At 42.9% G+C, this 17,245-nt stretch overlaps 1 protein-coding gene across 2 annotated transcripts; it reads right to left on the bottom strand.

The window, feature by feature from the left end:
• Positions 1-10: 10 nt before the first annotated feature.
• LOC311015173 (ceramide synthase 2-like) lies at positions 11-11,377 on the bottom strand. Of its 2 annotated transcripts, none has more exons than XM_084012285.1 (11): positions 11,238-11,377; positions 10,045-10,221; positions 7,625-7,742; positions 5,855-5,973; positions 5,494-5,551; positions 5,245-5,295; positions 4,079-4,171; positions 3,173-3,301; positions 2,573-2,679; positions 2,239-2,395; positions 11-2,164 (listed from the first exon to the last, which is right to left on the bottom strand). In XM_084012285.1, exons 1-11 carry the CDS (start codon positions 11,348-11,350, stop codon positions 1,961-1,963), a joined length of 1,326 nt encoding a protein of 441 aa, XP_083868411.1. In that variant the 5' UTR covers positions 11,351-11,377; the 3' UTR covers positions 11-1,960. The 2 variants fall into 2 exon arrangements, with proteins under 2 accessions (XP_083868411.1, XP_083868412.1); XM_084012286.1 differs by lacking the exon at positions 11,238-11,377 and adding an exon at positions 11,102-11,157.
• Between the last annotated feature and the right edge of the window lie 5,868 nt (positions 11,378-17,245).

Below are 17,245 nucleotides of genomic sequence, written 5' to 3'. Positions count from 1 at the left end.
ACAGCAGTGCTATTTTTATTCAATAGAAGTAATTTATTAAAACTCGCCAGCTGGCCACACAATCAACACATCCATGTGCACTCATGAGAGAACAGTCAAGTGTTACTTTCATAGAATCTGCCGGATTTTACATCTATTTTTAATAAAATAAAAACTATATTTTAGTGGGGGATGAATGTGTTATTCAGTGGATCAGCCCTTATAGTGCTCTGTTTAAATCCCACTTTGTTGTGGGCCACAGTTTTTTTTTACTCTAACCACTTATCTTACAACTAACCGGTGTCACCTGAATGGTGCTCTGTGAGTGAACTGCAGTTTGTGATGCTTTCTAAACAACACACTGTATCTGTGTTGCACTGTTTGATGGAACCTGCAAACAGTTTCTTTCACTATGTTCAAACAGTGGAGCCAGTCTAGTCATATCAAAACATGCCATCAACGTCTATATAAAAATCATTAAAGGGCCACTGTGCAGGGTTCGGTGACATCTAGCGTTGGCGTTGCTGATTGCGACCAACTGAAACTGTGCCAAGCGTGTAGGAGAACTACGGTGGCCAAGGGGGAATACATGAAGGCCGTATCTGGAGCCAGTGTTTGTTTTGTCTGTTCTGGGTTACCATAGAAACGTGGCGTTGCAACATACACACATAAACACAACAATTCTTATTTTCAAGTGATTTCACGCTAAATAAAACATACTTATTGACCCTAAATGCATCACACTGGCCCTTTAAATGTTAGCATTACATAGTGAGCCACAAAACATTTGACCTTTTGTAGACAACTCCACTCATAAATATCTCACATTTCACAAATGCCCATCTCTGTGTGCATACTTTGCATTGATACATATTCACAATCAGCCTCATCAGCGTTTCAAGCAAAGCATCACAACCAGTCACAGTAAAAACCTGTCCAGTGAAGGAAGTCTGACTCTCACACACAGAGTGTTTGTCACAGAATAGTGTAAAAACAGCAGCCAAGGCACAAAACAAAAGTCCAGTAGAGCAAACCTTCACGAAAAACCTCGTTGAGAAATCATGCTGCCTGTCACAATGACATTCAAAGTAGAAAAAGATACACGCGCACATATGTTTTGAATCCATATTTCTATCAGCAGTACATTCTTTTTTCTATAGGCGTCATTTCATAAGACATGGGAGTGCTTTCTCTATAAGGGTATGTTCCTCTTTGTGCACCAGGGGGCGCCATATCACTTTTCAGAAGGGAACCTAAATCAAATTCTATCACAGAAAACCCAGAAGGAACGTCTGCAGTCTTTTTAGATTCTTCCCCAAATTCCAACAACATAAAATTACCTAAATGGTCCATAAAAAATAGATATATAAAGTGGTTTCTCAACAGATTTACTACAATCAATATTCTTAAAAGTCTATATACAATCAACCATATGTGGATTCAAAGCTGCGGGAGGGAATTACTATTCAATTCTAGCTTAAGTTTGCTTTGTTTACAACACACCACATATTAGGTTAGTTTGTGTAAAAGGTTTGGTTGTCCTTGTTGACCAAAGAAAAGGTACTTGTATACTTCTGTATTTACAAACGAGTCAAACAAGTTATTATAATACAATGAAAAGGAACAGCATGAATATACAAAACCTGCAAAACAACTTTTTTTTTTTGGAAAGGAAATGCTGCTGTCTCCTTGTTTTGCCAAATATATACTTACATTATGAGGACAGTAATGATGGCGTTTCTTCCTAATCGCACACTGGTGAGCAGATTTACAATCATCAGTGCTTCTTCGCCCTCTTATTTTTAATTAAGATAAGCAGGATTCAGACGCATCCTGCTCAGAAATCATCGATGGACCATGCCGGATGTACAAAAGCCATGTGTAAGTGTCATATGTCAGATATTTGTTATTTTCCAATAGGCAAAAGGGGAAATAATGAATTTCCCATGAAGCTCGGCCGACGTGGAAGGAGGTTGTTCCACTATCTAGCTTTGGGCAGTCTGCTGTTTATATTCCTCTGGTTGGTCAGGTTGTTCAGCACACAGTTGTTAGCCAGCGATGCTAGCTTACAGTTAATTGCACCCTTTCGTTGCTCCCAGCTGCTCTCGTCCCCTTCTTCCTCCGGCTCCTCCTCTTCATCATCATCCACCTCACTCTCCTCATCGCTACGCTCATCACGCTCCACCTATACATAAATAAAAAACATTTAATTCAACAATTTTTGGTGCTGCAGTTCTATTTCCACTCACACTCTCTCACCTTGCCCAGGAACACAAACTTGTAGACCATACGCATGATGAGATAAGCCCAGAAGATGTGCAGCGCTTGCAGCACCAACAGAAGGGCGTTGAAGAAGTAATAACCGAAGAAGGGCTGGAAGAACTCCAGAGACACCACCAAGGTTGTGTGGACCACTCTGGAGAACAAACGCAGTTTTAGTATTTATTATTATTCACTCAAACGCTGTTCATCAACTCTTTGCCAGGCTCTGTAAACCTGCTTCTCTCAGGCAATGCCTTGGGTTTGTTGCTCCGAAAACATCTGGGAGAAACTGGGAAAAAAACAAGTTTCACATTGAACGACGATGTTTTACCTGCAGGGAAACACCACCAGCCTCGTCACCAGGAACACCAGAGAGAAGACGACAAACAGCGAGTCGCACGTCCTCGTCCAGCCGCCGTAGTGAAGCATCTTGGCAAGCTTTGAGAACAAACAGGTGCCTGTTAGTAATCCAAGCCACACTTACTTACCCACGATTATTCACTACATACATGCAAGTCTCTCTCATTGTTTCTAGAGCGACACCGACCAATCACGCCTGAGGTCTCCACATATTTCCTCAGAGATGACAGTGACAACAGTTATTTTCAGATGCCATGTCACAGCCAGGAAAGCCATAAAGCCAAAGCCTCGCTGAAGGACTTGCAGGTTAGACCTTTACAGCCACAACGGGTGTTTTTCTTGCTGCCACAGACCATAATGCTTTTCTATATGCAGTTCGTACCGGATGGAGGTTTATAACGTGTTATGGTGTAAGAAAGGGAACACTTCCTCAATAAATACACATGTCTGCAGTGTTTTTGGTATTTCGAAGCATCGTTTAAGAGGAATCAACAATTTATTGAACTTTCAATGCATTTTAACGATGCATTTCCTCCAGCCCTTTTAGTCGAATTAAAGCGCGGTGTTTTACCTCGAGAATGAAGTCGGAGGAGTCGTGCAGGAGCATCACCAGAGTGCCAACCCTCACATAGTTGGCACAGTAGGAGAAGCCGATGAGGAATATGGTGGCGATGTGATGGACGACCTGCTCCTTGAAGTCCTGGAACGCACACGAACACGCAGAGACCACACAGTCTGAGGAAGATGTATAGCAACATAACGGAGACTTCAGCAGCTCTGCGGTCTTATTCATCACTTGTGTCCAAGTATTGGGAAGGCAGGTTTAAATGTGGTCTGGATTGATTATTTTTTGTGTGTGTGTTTGAAGGGCAGATCTATTTGATCAGCAGCTTGGAGCCTGACTCACACAAAACCACTTTTTTTTCCTCATTGAATTTAGGACTTTTGCTGAGAAAGCTGCAGCATCAGCATCAGTGAGCATCTCAAATGTCTCCCCAGGACACAGAAACAGGGCAAATAGATGAATTGCATTCACGGATTCTACTGATATTTCTGTATATGGAAGCATTTTAGCAATTCAGCAAAGTCTTATGAGTAGTTGAGGGCACATTTAAAAAAAAAATGTCATCTTCTATTTCTACTTGAGGGCATTTTACAGTGTGTGCTAATTCCTTACTAAAGATTCAAAATCCGACTCTAAATAAGAGCAAACACAAAGTACACAAAGTTATGATGTAACGGGATAATCCAGTGCATAATCCGTATTACGGGCAAGAGAAAAACAGCATTTGGATTACACTGTGCAAAAAAAAAGAGAAAAAAAAGGAAAAGGTGAGGTTTAAGGGATAAGGTTAAGTTTTTTGGTGTTGACCGTTTGACCAAAAGTTCAAATCTCGGCCACAAAACGAAAGGACATCAGAGTAAAGGCTGCTCCCAGATTTTACATTACTTCCTGGAAAATGGAGCTCACACTCACTTTGCGTTTGACGTCCACGGAGACGCACAGAAGCAGCGACAGATAGAAGCCCATCTCCAAGATGTAATACCAGTAATGAGCCTCGGCCACGGGCTAAAAAAAAAAAAAAAGAGAGAGGAAGGGAGAAACAGTAAGACATAATTTACATTCAGTGGTTACAACAAAAGCACATATATCTATCATCCTCTCATCTATGGATCATCAGAAACAACATTGCCAATTTTATGCAAACGTATGTTGTTCAACTATGTTTAAAAAGCTCAAATAACCTGTCAGAGTGACTTTAGTCCCTCCAGCATGTTTGTAATAAGAACATATGTATATAAGTACTCAAGTCGAGAACATGTTTACAAAGTTCTTAATAACGCCGTCATAAAACCATAAAACATAGCAGTATGTTAACAAACTATTCAAACAAAGGGCTGGTGAACTTGTCAAACACACAGCATGCAAAGACTGCAGAAACACAATGGCAGGAAGGTGTGTGAGGCTTTAAGCTCTTAAAAAACACATCCTTTCTCTCTGTCGAAAAAGAGACGAGGTCAGCGGCAGTGTCGCCTGCAGGAGCTCTAATCAGTCAAGCTGAGATGCCGCTCTGCATTTTTTCTAGTGTTTTCTGTTGGCGGCCATGACCCCACGAGGAAAGGCTTCTCCGGAAGGAATGCTGAGCTGTGGGCATACCTTACTGTCATCGACACGGCGGAGATACTCACTGTTTAAACTCAGGGGAAAAACATTAATGCCTGGGTGGAGTGTACTGTGTGTCTTTCTACTAAAGACTTTGTTTTGTTGGGTCCCTCCCAGCTGGTCTAGTTGTTGACAAGTATTGTCATTACCAATAAATCTGTCATTTCATGTTAAAACAATTGCTTATTTAGTCTTTGTATTGTCAGGAAATAGTACAACAAATGCATGTTGCAAGTTTAAAGACCCCAATGTCATGTTTTCATGTTATTTGTTTGTTTGACCAAAGCCTAAAAAATAAAAATAAAATAAAATAAAATAAAATAAAATAAAATAAAATAAAATAAAATAAAACAATATAATATAAAATAATATAAAATAAAATAAAACATAAAAAAATACATTAATAGATAATAAAAAAATTATATAAAATAAATAAATAAATAAATAAATAAAGCTTGTATTCCAAATGTCCTGCTCACCTGTTTGGGATAACCCCTCCAACACTCTCTGAGGTCCCACAACCACGGAGCCTGTAAAATCAAACAATCATTAATCTTCACATGCCTGGCCGCGTGTGACTATGACATCATATGGGATTATGAAATGTGTATACATTACTGCTCACTTGTATTCACATCCAAAATAAATAAAATCTCATACACATCGTATGAATGACTGTAATCGGAAATGAGGGCTGATCTCTGTAAAAAAAAAAAAATCAGACTTACATGAATTAAAGAGCCGAGCCCCGCGGTGAACGAAATGAGGTAGAAGACAAAACGCCAGCTGCACAGATAAACACCGTCATTTGTTAGAGGCTGCGGATTACATTCAGTCACTGAATTGGTTCAATCAGAAACAAATTGAAAAAAAAGAGGCATATTGTGCAGCAGTAATGTATATTTGCATGAATATGAAAGGTTTCCAACATGCAATTCCTATTTTAAATAAGAATCTTTAAGCTGGGGCTTAAAACATGGCTGTCATATACAGGTGGAGGTGAATCTATTCAAAAATTAGGAATTTAATAATATAACTAACCGAGACCTCAGTAACAATATGACAATAGGCCTATAAATAAAAACTCACGAGGCCTCGCAGAACTTCTTGGTGTTACTGGGTCGGTCCTGGTTCCTTCTGTGTCTGAACCAGGTCTGGATCTTCCTCTGAGAGAGTCCACACTGCTTCCCCAAGCTCACCGCCTCACTCTGCAAACACAAATACATATTTACACGTACAGTATGGGACTTTTTTTCCACACTTGAGTACTATTGCAAAAAATGTTTCATGCTGCCGGCGCCCGTCTCACAAATATTGATGCAAATATTTCACACGTGACACATGAGCTGCTCCAACTTCATAACAGGGAAATAAAGCTCATACCAGCTTTGACTTGATGTCCTACAGCGCTGTGCTGAATGTGTTGTGTAAATACCTGCATCTCACTCTACAAATAACAATCATAAACCTGTGCCTGTGGCCTGGTATTCACAAAAAGGCAACAGACAGGTGCAGGTGCTGCTTCCAGGTCACATTACCAGGAAGCTAACATCCTGTTATTCAATCCGCTCATAGTTTCCTTGCTGCCTTAGTTTGGGGTCGTCAACCCTGATATCAGCTGTTCCAATCACCTGGTCTCTTCTGTCCAATAGCACAATGACACACCTTCATTGTTAGCCTATCATCTCGCTGCTGTGTCTCTCTACCTTCAGCACATTCATGCTGCTGCTACACCTCCACTTCCCCATCAGCTGAGCCTCCTCAGCCTCCCAGCCTCAGGAGAACCACCACCACCACCACCACCACCCGGGTCTGGAGTTGATGTTGAGTTGCTGCCCTCAATTGCAAGACTTTTTCGTTAACCATCTGTTGGTAATAAACCATTCTTTTCTTCATTTTCTTGTCGTTCCTGATTGGAATAGATGATGTGCAAAATAAGTGGAACATGCACGTGAACATGCACGCATGCATAACCACGCGGTGCAGAGCAGAGCTGCATTGTTTTATTTGATGTGTCAAATCTGGTCTTGGCGGAGGCAGAGCAGATGCAGAGTCACAGTGAAGCCAACGGGAGGACGGAGGATTTCTCTGGGTACTCTGGATCTCGTCTGCACACGCTCAAAGGACAACTTTCTCTGCACAATGGAAAGGCTGTGTTTGCATTGGTGTTATGTTGTGTTTTATGCAGAGGTTGATTTACATTTCGGATTAGATAGAGTAGTAAGACAGAGAGAAATGATGGCATGAACGGTGACAGTGAGGAGAACTGATATAGAAGACAATGGGCTAATGAGCTTTAGTGGTCTCATCCAGAATTCATCCATAATTCAATATGGAGCAGCTTCATATTATATACCTGATGACTCTTTGGATTTGGAGAGTTCATGTTTACTAACATTCCTGAACTTAACATGTATGAGTTTTTGAAAATGGCCGTAGTTCCCCTTTAAAGGAAGGAACTTTTTTTTTTTCACGCAGCATTGGGAAAGATTTGAATTTCCTGCGTCACGACTAACAATTGTATCTTTGTAACACATCACCCGCTGGGCTTCAGGGTGCTTCCTGAAATAGGTGAATTTCTCTGAAGACTTTCTCGTTTCCTTGTTTCTCAACAAACCTTCCAAGCTCCTTCAGCCAGGATGAAACCAACACCAACAACACTTATAGTCCTGCTCTCCATTCGACAGTCAGGCATTTCCCGTCCCTCTCCCTGACTAATATTACATTATGAGAGCCTCAAGATAAGGAATCCCATGAAGCTTTGTTAACTTTAAGGGTTATACAGCGTCTCTGTGGAGACAACCTATTTGATAATCATTGGTTAGAGATTTTTTTGGACACCACAATGGCGATACGAACTTGTGACGGTTGGCGATTTTTCTGTTTGTAGAAGGTCTCCAGCTTCGGGACGGAGGCGGCTCGAACCCGGGTCCGGTCCTTCACACCTAAACGTCCGCTTAGCGGGACGGCGACGAGCCTGAGGGGACAGAGAACAACGTGTTTGTTTTCCATAACGACTCCGATCTCGAGAGCATAACACGACTGGATCATAACTCCAGAGAGATGAACGTGAGGCGACATCAACAGCTGTCCGACGTGATCCAACCAACGAGATCACTCATTACGCTGCTGCTGGCAGCGGAGAGAGCCGCTCCCATGGGCGCTTTGTGATATTCAACCAGACGGCCTTTGTCATTAGCTGATGTGGCATCGAGAGACACTTGATCTGCGTGTGTGTGTGTGTGTGTGTGTGACATTGTGAGTGTATAAATTACGTTTTTCCATGTGTGTTTTTGTACTTGTACATCTGTGTTTGTGAGAACCAATCCATCCCTTCTTTAAAGGCTTGTTTGAGGGTTTCAGGTTCAGGTTAGTATTAGGTTCGGGTCAGTTTAAGAGCTGGGTTTAGGCATTTAGTTGTGATGGTTAAGGTTGTGGTAACGTAGGTAATGTTTTATATCCTCACAAAAACAACAAGTAAGGGGATGTGTGTGTGTGTGTGTGTGACTGTATCTTAGAGATAATCGCTGAAGTGGGTCAGGAGAGATCAGAGATAATGAGATGGCCAGAACAGTTTCACACAGAGACAAACATTGTCTCTGGTTACAGGAACCTCCAACACACGCACACACACACGCACACACAGACACGCACACAGACACACACACACACACACACGCACACACAGACACGCACACAGACACACACACACGCACACACACACACACACACACAGACACACACACACAAACACAGGAAACAGCTGCGGCCCAGGATGATCAAATGAAGACACTTTTTCACCTTCCAGACAGAAGCAACACCTTCACACTTGACTGTCCACAACAACAACAAACAAACACACTACACACACACACTCACACACACGCCCACTACTAACATAACCCAACAACACCCCCCCCCCCACCACTAATTCATCTACTGTTACTACTCTGCTTATAAATACGTGATGCAGGTACAAATGAGGCTTTACAATGGCGGTAATCGTACGCAGCTCACGCCCAGCAAGTTCACCTGGTTCATCAAAGGACAGGTAACACAGCAGCTGATAAGGGAAAGCAGACACACGCCAGCATCCTATCTGCTCATCCATCACACGTCGCCGCCGTTTCTCAATCCCTCCCCCTGCTACCAGCAAAACGAGTTGAGTGTACAGTCTGGTTGCATCGACTTACAGTCGTGCACTTTATATACAGCGACGCAATAAACCGACCTTGATGGTGATGCGTGTAATTGCAACACATTTTTGAAATACATCAGTGCCTGATATTTTCTTCCTTGTGTGTCTCAGATAAGATTCAGAGAGGTGTTTTGACCTTTTATAAGACGTCTCTAGATAGCAGGAGTCTCATCATCAGGATCCTCATAATAAGCACTAATGGGGATTTACATTCATGTGTTCCCATGTGTCTTTTTTCCTGGCGAACACCCAATGGTTGGTTTATCTCTATAACAGGTTGCTGAAGTCATTCCAGCAATTAGCACAGTGAAGCATCTCATCATCTAGCCATTAAAACCAAGGAACTGAAGTGCACCATCGTGGCAGCTATTATCCTGCTTTTCCTCCAACGCATTTTATCAGTTCTGTCCTCGGTCGGATACATTCTCGACCAACACTCAGGATTTGTGGATTTTTTTGAAAGATCTGTGGAGTTTTCCACAAAGAATCCAACAAAAGCATCACTTTTATCTCGTGTTAACTTTAGATATGTTCATAAGTTTATCGTAAATAAATCATTCAGCATGGAAAAGCATAACAAAACAACTTATTGACTTACAGAAATCTAAGTCGACTAAGTTCAAAATCACCGATTATTTGACTAAGAGGCGGCAGCCATACATTTTATTAGGCCGAGCCCAAAGTCCCTCTGGAAGGAGGAGGGGTTTTCACACAGTCAGCAACTAAAAAGTGTCCACTCATGATTCCCGTCTCCCACTGCATGTCTGATCTATTCCTACCAACAGCAGCTCTAATGGAGGATAAATGAGTACATTAAGCTGAGCTTCACAGGCAGTTTAGCAGGAAGAAAACCAGCCAGTCAACCAGCCAGGTTTCCAAGAGGAAATAACAATGCATTATCTTTCACCTGGGGACGGACTCACAAAAGCCCCACTTTACTGTTTCTTTAAAACTTCCTCAATAAATGCAATCAATACTTCATTTAAGATCACCCCAGATAACCCGGCACACACACAGACGTCACCGTTGCAGGACTGACAACGATGAAAAAGTGTGTGTGAAGGAGGCAGGTGTGTCTCACCTCTCAAAGACATATCTGAGGGCTATGAAGGCGAAGGCCAGTGGCAAAGTGTAGATGAGATCCCTGGGTAGAGGAAAGCGATCTTCGCCCTCCGTCATCTCGATGTCCCGCCAACGGACGCCGGGAGGAAGCCAGGACTCCTCCTGCCACAGCCACTCATTAAACAGGCCCTCCATTCTGAGGAGAGGAGGAGAACAGTGATCCACGTGAGTGTTTCAGACCTGACCTGTTAAAACATTGATGCCTTAAGCCTCCCCCTCCTGAAAAAAACCCAGCAGCTGACCCTCCAGAGTATAGACCTTTAAAAAGCACAGGGAGCAAATCAGCCTCCTGAATGTTCACAATGAAATACTTCATTTTGCAGTTTGTTTTCTTGATGCCTTGATGTTAATTGATTAATTGATGGTTTATGAAAATAACAGAAAATAGGGGGAAATAAGCAGCAGCAGTCCAACAAACCGCAAAAGATATTCAGTAGAAAATCATATATGACTCAAAGAAGCACCAAAGAACAGAGAACACAAATACATACAGAGAATATTCGCCAACAATTAGGATTATGGAAAGAATAGCAGCCTACTTTTCCACAGACCACAAATGTATATACTTTATACCAGCAAATAACAACAACAAACAACACTGGGCTACATCACAAAATACAAAACCCGCTGGCCTTGATCTAAACATGAGTCCACAAACAAGACCTGAACAGCGCAGCCTCGATGCGTGAAAGGCTCAAAAACGCGCACACACGCACGATAAACGCACACACACGATTATGAGATTATGAATCCACATGCTCACATCAGATCGATGCGAGTTTAAAAGCTTGCTTCCTATAGCGTCGCGTCGAGAATAGCGGCTCAGCATGATAACATATGTTAAAGCCTCCACGAGCCTGCAGGCAACACAGACCAGCACCGCCTGCGTTTAACAGCGAGACGCAACTAGAAACACAAACAGACGCGCTCCTTCTCTTCAGAGACGCATAGATCATCCTCCAAATACGCAGCATATAGTTATAATAATAATAATAATATGAAGTCTGACAGCCCACCTCTCGCACCCCCCCTGCAGCCGGACTGCTTCAAGCCTCATCAACAAAGAGCATGCCTAATTAATATTAATTAATAATAAGCCAGAAACCACCCCATTGTTGTGCCATAACAATATAAAAGCAACATTGCGGTTACCTGTCCGCGTTCCTGTGATGGAAATGGGAAGCGCACAGCAGCAAACGGGAGAGGAGGAGCGTGTTTGACGCAACCTGCTCCCGCTGAGGGCGGGGAGACGGCATCGACGTCATCTCATTTCAGGTTTAGTGTCACCCTGCACGAGTGAGGCATGTCGTAATCATTCCTTACAATCCAAAACAAAAATCTGCGAGCCAGTCACCATGTTACAGCATGCGGTCACGCTCTGTCAGTTGAGTTTGAAAAACTCTGACGTCATCTTGTCATTTACTCACAGCAAAGCTCCAAAAAGGAGATCAGTTTATATTATTCAGCAACCCTGCACAAGATATTCAGGTTGTCTTTTCATTAATAAAAAATGTCAGCCTCTTTTGGGGAAAATATATTAAATGTATTGTAGTGTTCAGTGAATCGCCTTAGCACTGACTGGGAGATGGGTAGCAAAACCCCCTTGGTTGCCCTCCCAGTGGAGAAAAAATATTAAGTGCCTTCTGGTTGCTTTCCCAGTGGAGAAAACATGATTAAGTGCCTTCTTGGTTGCCCTCCCAGTGGAGAACACATGATTACCGGTAAGTGCCTTCTTGGTTGCCCTCCCAGTAGAGAAAACATGATTATGTATCATCTTGGTTGCCCTTCCAGTAGAGAAAACATGATTAAGTCCCTTCTTGGTTGCCCTCCCAGCAGAGAAAACATGATTAAGTGCCTTCTTGGTTGCCCTCCAGTAGAGAAAACATGATTAAGTGCCTTCTTGGTTGCCCTCCAAGTGGAGAAAACGTGATGAAGTGTCCTTTTGGTTGCCCTCCCAGTAGAGAAAACCTGATTTAGTACCTTATTGGTTGCCCTCCCATTGGAGAAAACGTGATGAAGTGTCCTCTTGGATGCCCTCCCAGTGGAGAAAACATGATTAAGTGCCTTATTGGTTGCCCTCCCAGTGGAGAAAACGTGATGAAGTGTCCTCTTGGATGCCCTCCCAGTGGAGAAAACATGATTAAGTGCCTTTTGGTTGCCCTCCCAGTAGAGAAAACATGATTATGTATCATCTGGGTTGCCCTCCCAGTGGAGAAAACATGATTATGTATCATCTTGGTTGCCCTCCCAGTGGAGAAAACGTGATGAAGTGTCCTCTTGGATGCCCTCCCAGTGGAGAAAACATGATTATGTATCATCTTGGTTGCCCTACAAGTGGAGAAAACGTGATGACGTGTCCTCTTGGATGCCCTCCCAGTGGAGAAAACATGATTAAGTGCCTTATTGGTTGCCCTCCCAGTGGAGAAAACGTGATGAAGTGTCCTCTTGGATGCCCTCCCAGTGGAGAAACCATGATTAAGTGCCTTCTTGGTTGCCCTCCCAGTAGAGAAAACATGATTATGTATCATCTGGGTTGCCCTCCCAGTAGAGAAAACATGATTAAGTGCCTTCTTGGTTGCCCTCCCAGTGGAGAAAATGTGATGAAGTCCATCACATGCAGCTGGTGCCTTATTTATATTTTTCACTCCTTGCCCTCAAACTGCCTGAGCCTGCCACTGCACTGTAGTACCTAACCTCCCGTTGTTGTTCGTATACTTTTAGTTTTGTGTGTCATTATATGCATAGATTTCAGTTGGTAATGAGCCTCAGAAATGTCTGGAGAAAATGACGGCAGTCTGAATGATGTTCTACTTTCCTTGTTCTACTTCCTCAAAGGTGAGCAGAGGGAAATAAACTGAGACACTGGGGAGCGAGGATAAAAAGGAGCGCAGGGAAATAAACTGAGACACGAGGGAGTGAAGATAAAAAGGAAGCAGTGCTTTCAGCACTGATTTCTTTTGTCGTCCTTCAAAGCCTCTCCTTATTGTGGTGCACCGAAACATACCAGTGTAGGAGATCACACAAGTGTATCAGGGTTTTGCAGAACTTACATGCACACAACAGAGAAGAACATAATGGGAAGTAATTAGGGTATTGTCTAAAACGCTCTTTATGATAATAAGGGATAATTATACTTGAGTACTGCTAGTACTTGCTCAAACGAGGAACTTTCACCAGCCACGTTTGTCAACACCAGCCACTATTGTTCTTCGTGGCATTGGGATACATTGGCATACAGTTTAACAAGCAGGGCTGATTTGTTTTAACATTATCCTCATGGGGGCTGTTCATGCACAAACACTCACTGCTCTTCATAGTTTTGTTTTCAAGGTGACAATTAATTTGCGGCTTTTAATTACCAGAATTATGCAACAGAAACCCTCATAAGCCCTCTGGTTGACAATGGCGTAATTGTGTTGCCATGACGATATCATCTCTGCAGTGCGGAGACGGATACTTGCAGAGGAGTGAGCCACCAGCTCATCTATGAGACATAATTATGTCATCAACACCAGAGGTGGGATGTAGTATGCGTGGACTAATAGCAGGTTACTTAATTTAATGGATCACACACACACACACACACACACACACACACACACACACACACACACACACACACACACACACACACACACACACACACACACACAGGTAACAACATACACACAGGCAACGCAGACTGAGAATGCAAAAAAGTGCTGTTGGCTTTGAAATGAGACCATATGGTTTTATAGGGAGTTTGTCCTCATGGAAACAGTTGTCAGTGTGACAAGCCTGTGTGTGACTCAGTGTGTGTGTGTGTGTGTGTGTGTGTGTGTGTGTGTGTGTGTGTGTGTGTGTGTGTGTGTGTGTGTGTGTGTGTTGGATAATAATTGGTATAATGAGCGGAACATTGGTGCCCAAACAAGTGTGACAACCACTGAGTTCATTTCCTGTTTTGCGGCCAATCACAACAGCTACGACACAGCAGGTAAGGTGGTAAGTATTTCTAAACGTACAGAGCGACATTTTTCATCTGTTCCACTGAAAAAAAATGTGGATTAGTGAGAAGACGTAATGTTTTCATGTCCAGGAAGATTGAACGCCTGCTTCTTTTTTGCTGCCTTTTGTGTCCTAATGACATTCACAGCTTTATTTTGTTCCCTTTCTACCCATCCTGTCCTCTGATACGAGGATAAAATAGATAAAGACCACTGTGTAATCTTTGAAAATGGTAAGAAAGACTAAATCACCACAGTGTGGGTCGAGCTAAATGCCACCCACCTCCGAGGTTCTACGAGTCTACGACCCTCAGTTCCCGAGATATAAGCAAAAATGGGGAAAAATTGGGGTTAGGGTTGGGATTAGGTTAGGGTTAGCGTTAGGGTTGGGATTTTGGTTACGGTTAGGGTTAATTCCTTCTTTTAATTTCGATTATATCTCCGGAATGGTAAATCATACGAATTAGGTTAGAAGCCAGCTGCTCCCGAGTCTCTACGACCCTCAGTTCCTGAGATATCAGCAGAAATGTAGTTAGGGTTATTTCCTTTTTTTTATTTTGGCTGTATCTCCATAACGGTAAATTGTAGGGACATGGGCTAAATACTGATGTGTTCAAAAGGGTCGAATTAGGTCAGACACCACCCACTCCCGAGTCTCTACGACCCTCCATTCCCGAGATATAAGCAGAAATGTGAAAATTGGGGTTGAGGTTAGGATTAGGGTTGTTGTCAGGGTTAGGATTGGGGCTAGGGTTGGGATTTAGGTCAGACCCCACCCCTTCCCGAGTCTCTACAACCCTCAAATCCTGAAATATAAGCAGAACACTGAAAATTGGTGTTAGGTTTAGGGTTATGGTTGGGGTTGGGTTGGGGTTAAGGCTTGTGCAGCAAAAATTCAGCATGTCAGCACGCTAACGTCGGCTTATTAGAACCAAACACAACGTTGAGACATGGATACCAATATTTGAGCAGGTATGAGGTCATAAACCAGGGTACTGGACTTGATGATGGCGCCTCGTGAACAATGACGGGACCCTAATTCATCCTGATGGGAATATAAATGTGTGGACTAGATTTCATGGCAATCCAATCCATTTTGAGGTTTCAGAAAGAAAGAAAAAAAAAAACACTCAAAGTTCCATCTGCCTCCAGGCATCGTTCTCCGGGCCCTGCAGGCTTTGAGGAGCAGGGACCCCGAGGAGCCGGGTCCGTTGAGGCCTCGGTGAGACCCGTGGTTCTTAGCTGAGTACCCCCCTCTGTCTGGGCCAAGAATAACACCGCCGGGGAGGTGGGGAATGTGCACAGGAAACCAGCGCTTCACAGCAACAGCAGCGGTGGCGGCTCGGAGCCTGGCTGAGCTGAGCTGCTGAGCCGCTGGCTGGAGCGCAGTCACGTTTCAGCTGGGGGGCCATAGGGGAGCTCCTGCAGGAAACACACACACACACACACACACACTGCTTTCCCATGGGACCTTGACTGAGGATTATAATGTGCATGGGCACACATGTGCACCTTTAGCCATTAGCTGTTTGTCTCACACACACAGCCACATTTTTATAGCTTTCAAACACGATCGTGTTCCTGCATTTCATCTCATTTTCTTCTTTCCCCTTTCTTCTCTTTCATTAGCACAAACACACAACGGCTCTCCAGATCTTTGCGTCCAATACCCCTGGTCTCCCTGAGCTTTGACACACCCTGTCATCACCTTTTCCTGCTTTCTGCCAGGTGTTTTGTCGGCACCCTGTGGCTGCCAACACAACGGGGCCTCTGTTCTCTGCTCCCCCCTGGAAGAAGCTCTCACATGCATGCTCTCTTTGTGCGTTTCCCCTTCTTTCGCCATTTCACCCTCCGTTCCTTCCTCTATTAAAGTCTCTGCCGGAGCATTCCTCCAGCTCTCCACTGTTGTTTCTCATTCTTTTCTCTGTTGATTTTGGCGTCAGTTCTCCGTGGCACCCCCGGAGAGAAGCCAGTTAGCTCTCCGGCTCTAAGCCCTAAAGACAACAGTGAAAGGCCACCTTCTTCAACACGCACTTTATCTGAGACCAGGCTAACACAACAACTGGAGGCGGACAGTAAAAATGGTGGTCCTGGGATGATTGGAAGTCTTCCTCATGGACCAGTTGTGACCTCATTCCAGCACTGGACTAAAACAAGTCATACCACTTTATTCCAGCAGAGGACACCAGACATTATAGGATCTGCAGATGTCAAACCGTCTACAGAATATGGCCTAAACTACCTAACAATATATAGAGTAGCCTATAGATTTATCTAAATAATGTTATTTATTCTATCACGTCTAACAAGTAAAATGTAAATTTAGCTCATACTACTTTTAGACTTTTTGAATTCAGGCCTTCTACTTGAATATAGTGTTATTTGGACTTGGACTTACTGGATACTGGAGTACCTTTTCAGCACTGCTTTCCCCATTCGTTAATGTAAAAATGAAGAAAAAGGAAGACATCCAAACCTTAGAATAGATAGATCGATCGATCGATAGATAGATAGATAGATAGATAGATAGATAGATAGATAGATAGATAGATAGATAGATAGATAGATAGATAGATAGATAGATAGATAGATAGATAGATAGATAGATAGATAGATAGATAGATAGATAGTGCTTTAGTGCAGCCATGCTGCATTCACAATGCTTTATTACATGTTTAGGCTACTCTTATTACTTGTCATGTCAAGCTATTTATCTTTAACGTCAATATTTCTCTATATATTGAAGGGAAAATTGAGCTTTATTTGTGATTAAAATATCATTTTTCAGTGACCCCCACAGATATTTGAGTTAACTGTGTTCATGGGAGCTCTATGGAACTCTATGGACTCCATCACTGGATATAACCCACAGGAGTTACCATTTTGGACCTTTAACGCTTCAACCATTAACTATCAACTACTATGACCCTCTTCTTTTTTACTTTAAGCTGTGCATAGTTTAAAGCAACATCTTCTGAGGTTCAAAAGCACACATATTTTCTTCAGGCCGCCCGTTCCAGTTTCATAGAAAGCCGTAATCACGATCCCCTTGCTAGTAGTTTACACACCACATCCTCACATTCAGTTCCAGAAAACGAATGAAACTAGTAACCATACCATTAGTGATATTATTTGCAGGTGCATCATGCATACCAAGAGATCAACGGGAGTGTTTCC

The sequence above is a fragment of the Eutrigla gurnardus genome (assembly GCF_963514095.1).
Source record: "Eutrigla gurnardus genome assembly, chromosome: 6".
In the NCBI taxonomy this organism is placed as follows: Eukaryota; Metazoa; Chordata; class Actinopteri; order Perciformes; family Triglidae; genus Eutrigla; species Eutrigla gurnardus.
The sequence above is the reverse complement of the archived record's forward strand: the minus strand, read 5'-3'. Positions and strand labels throughout refer to the sequence as shown.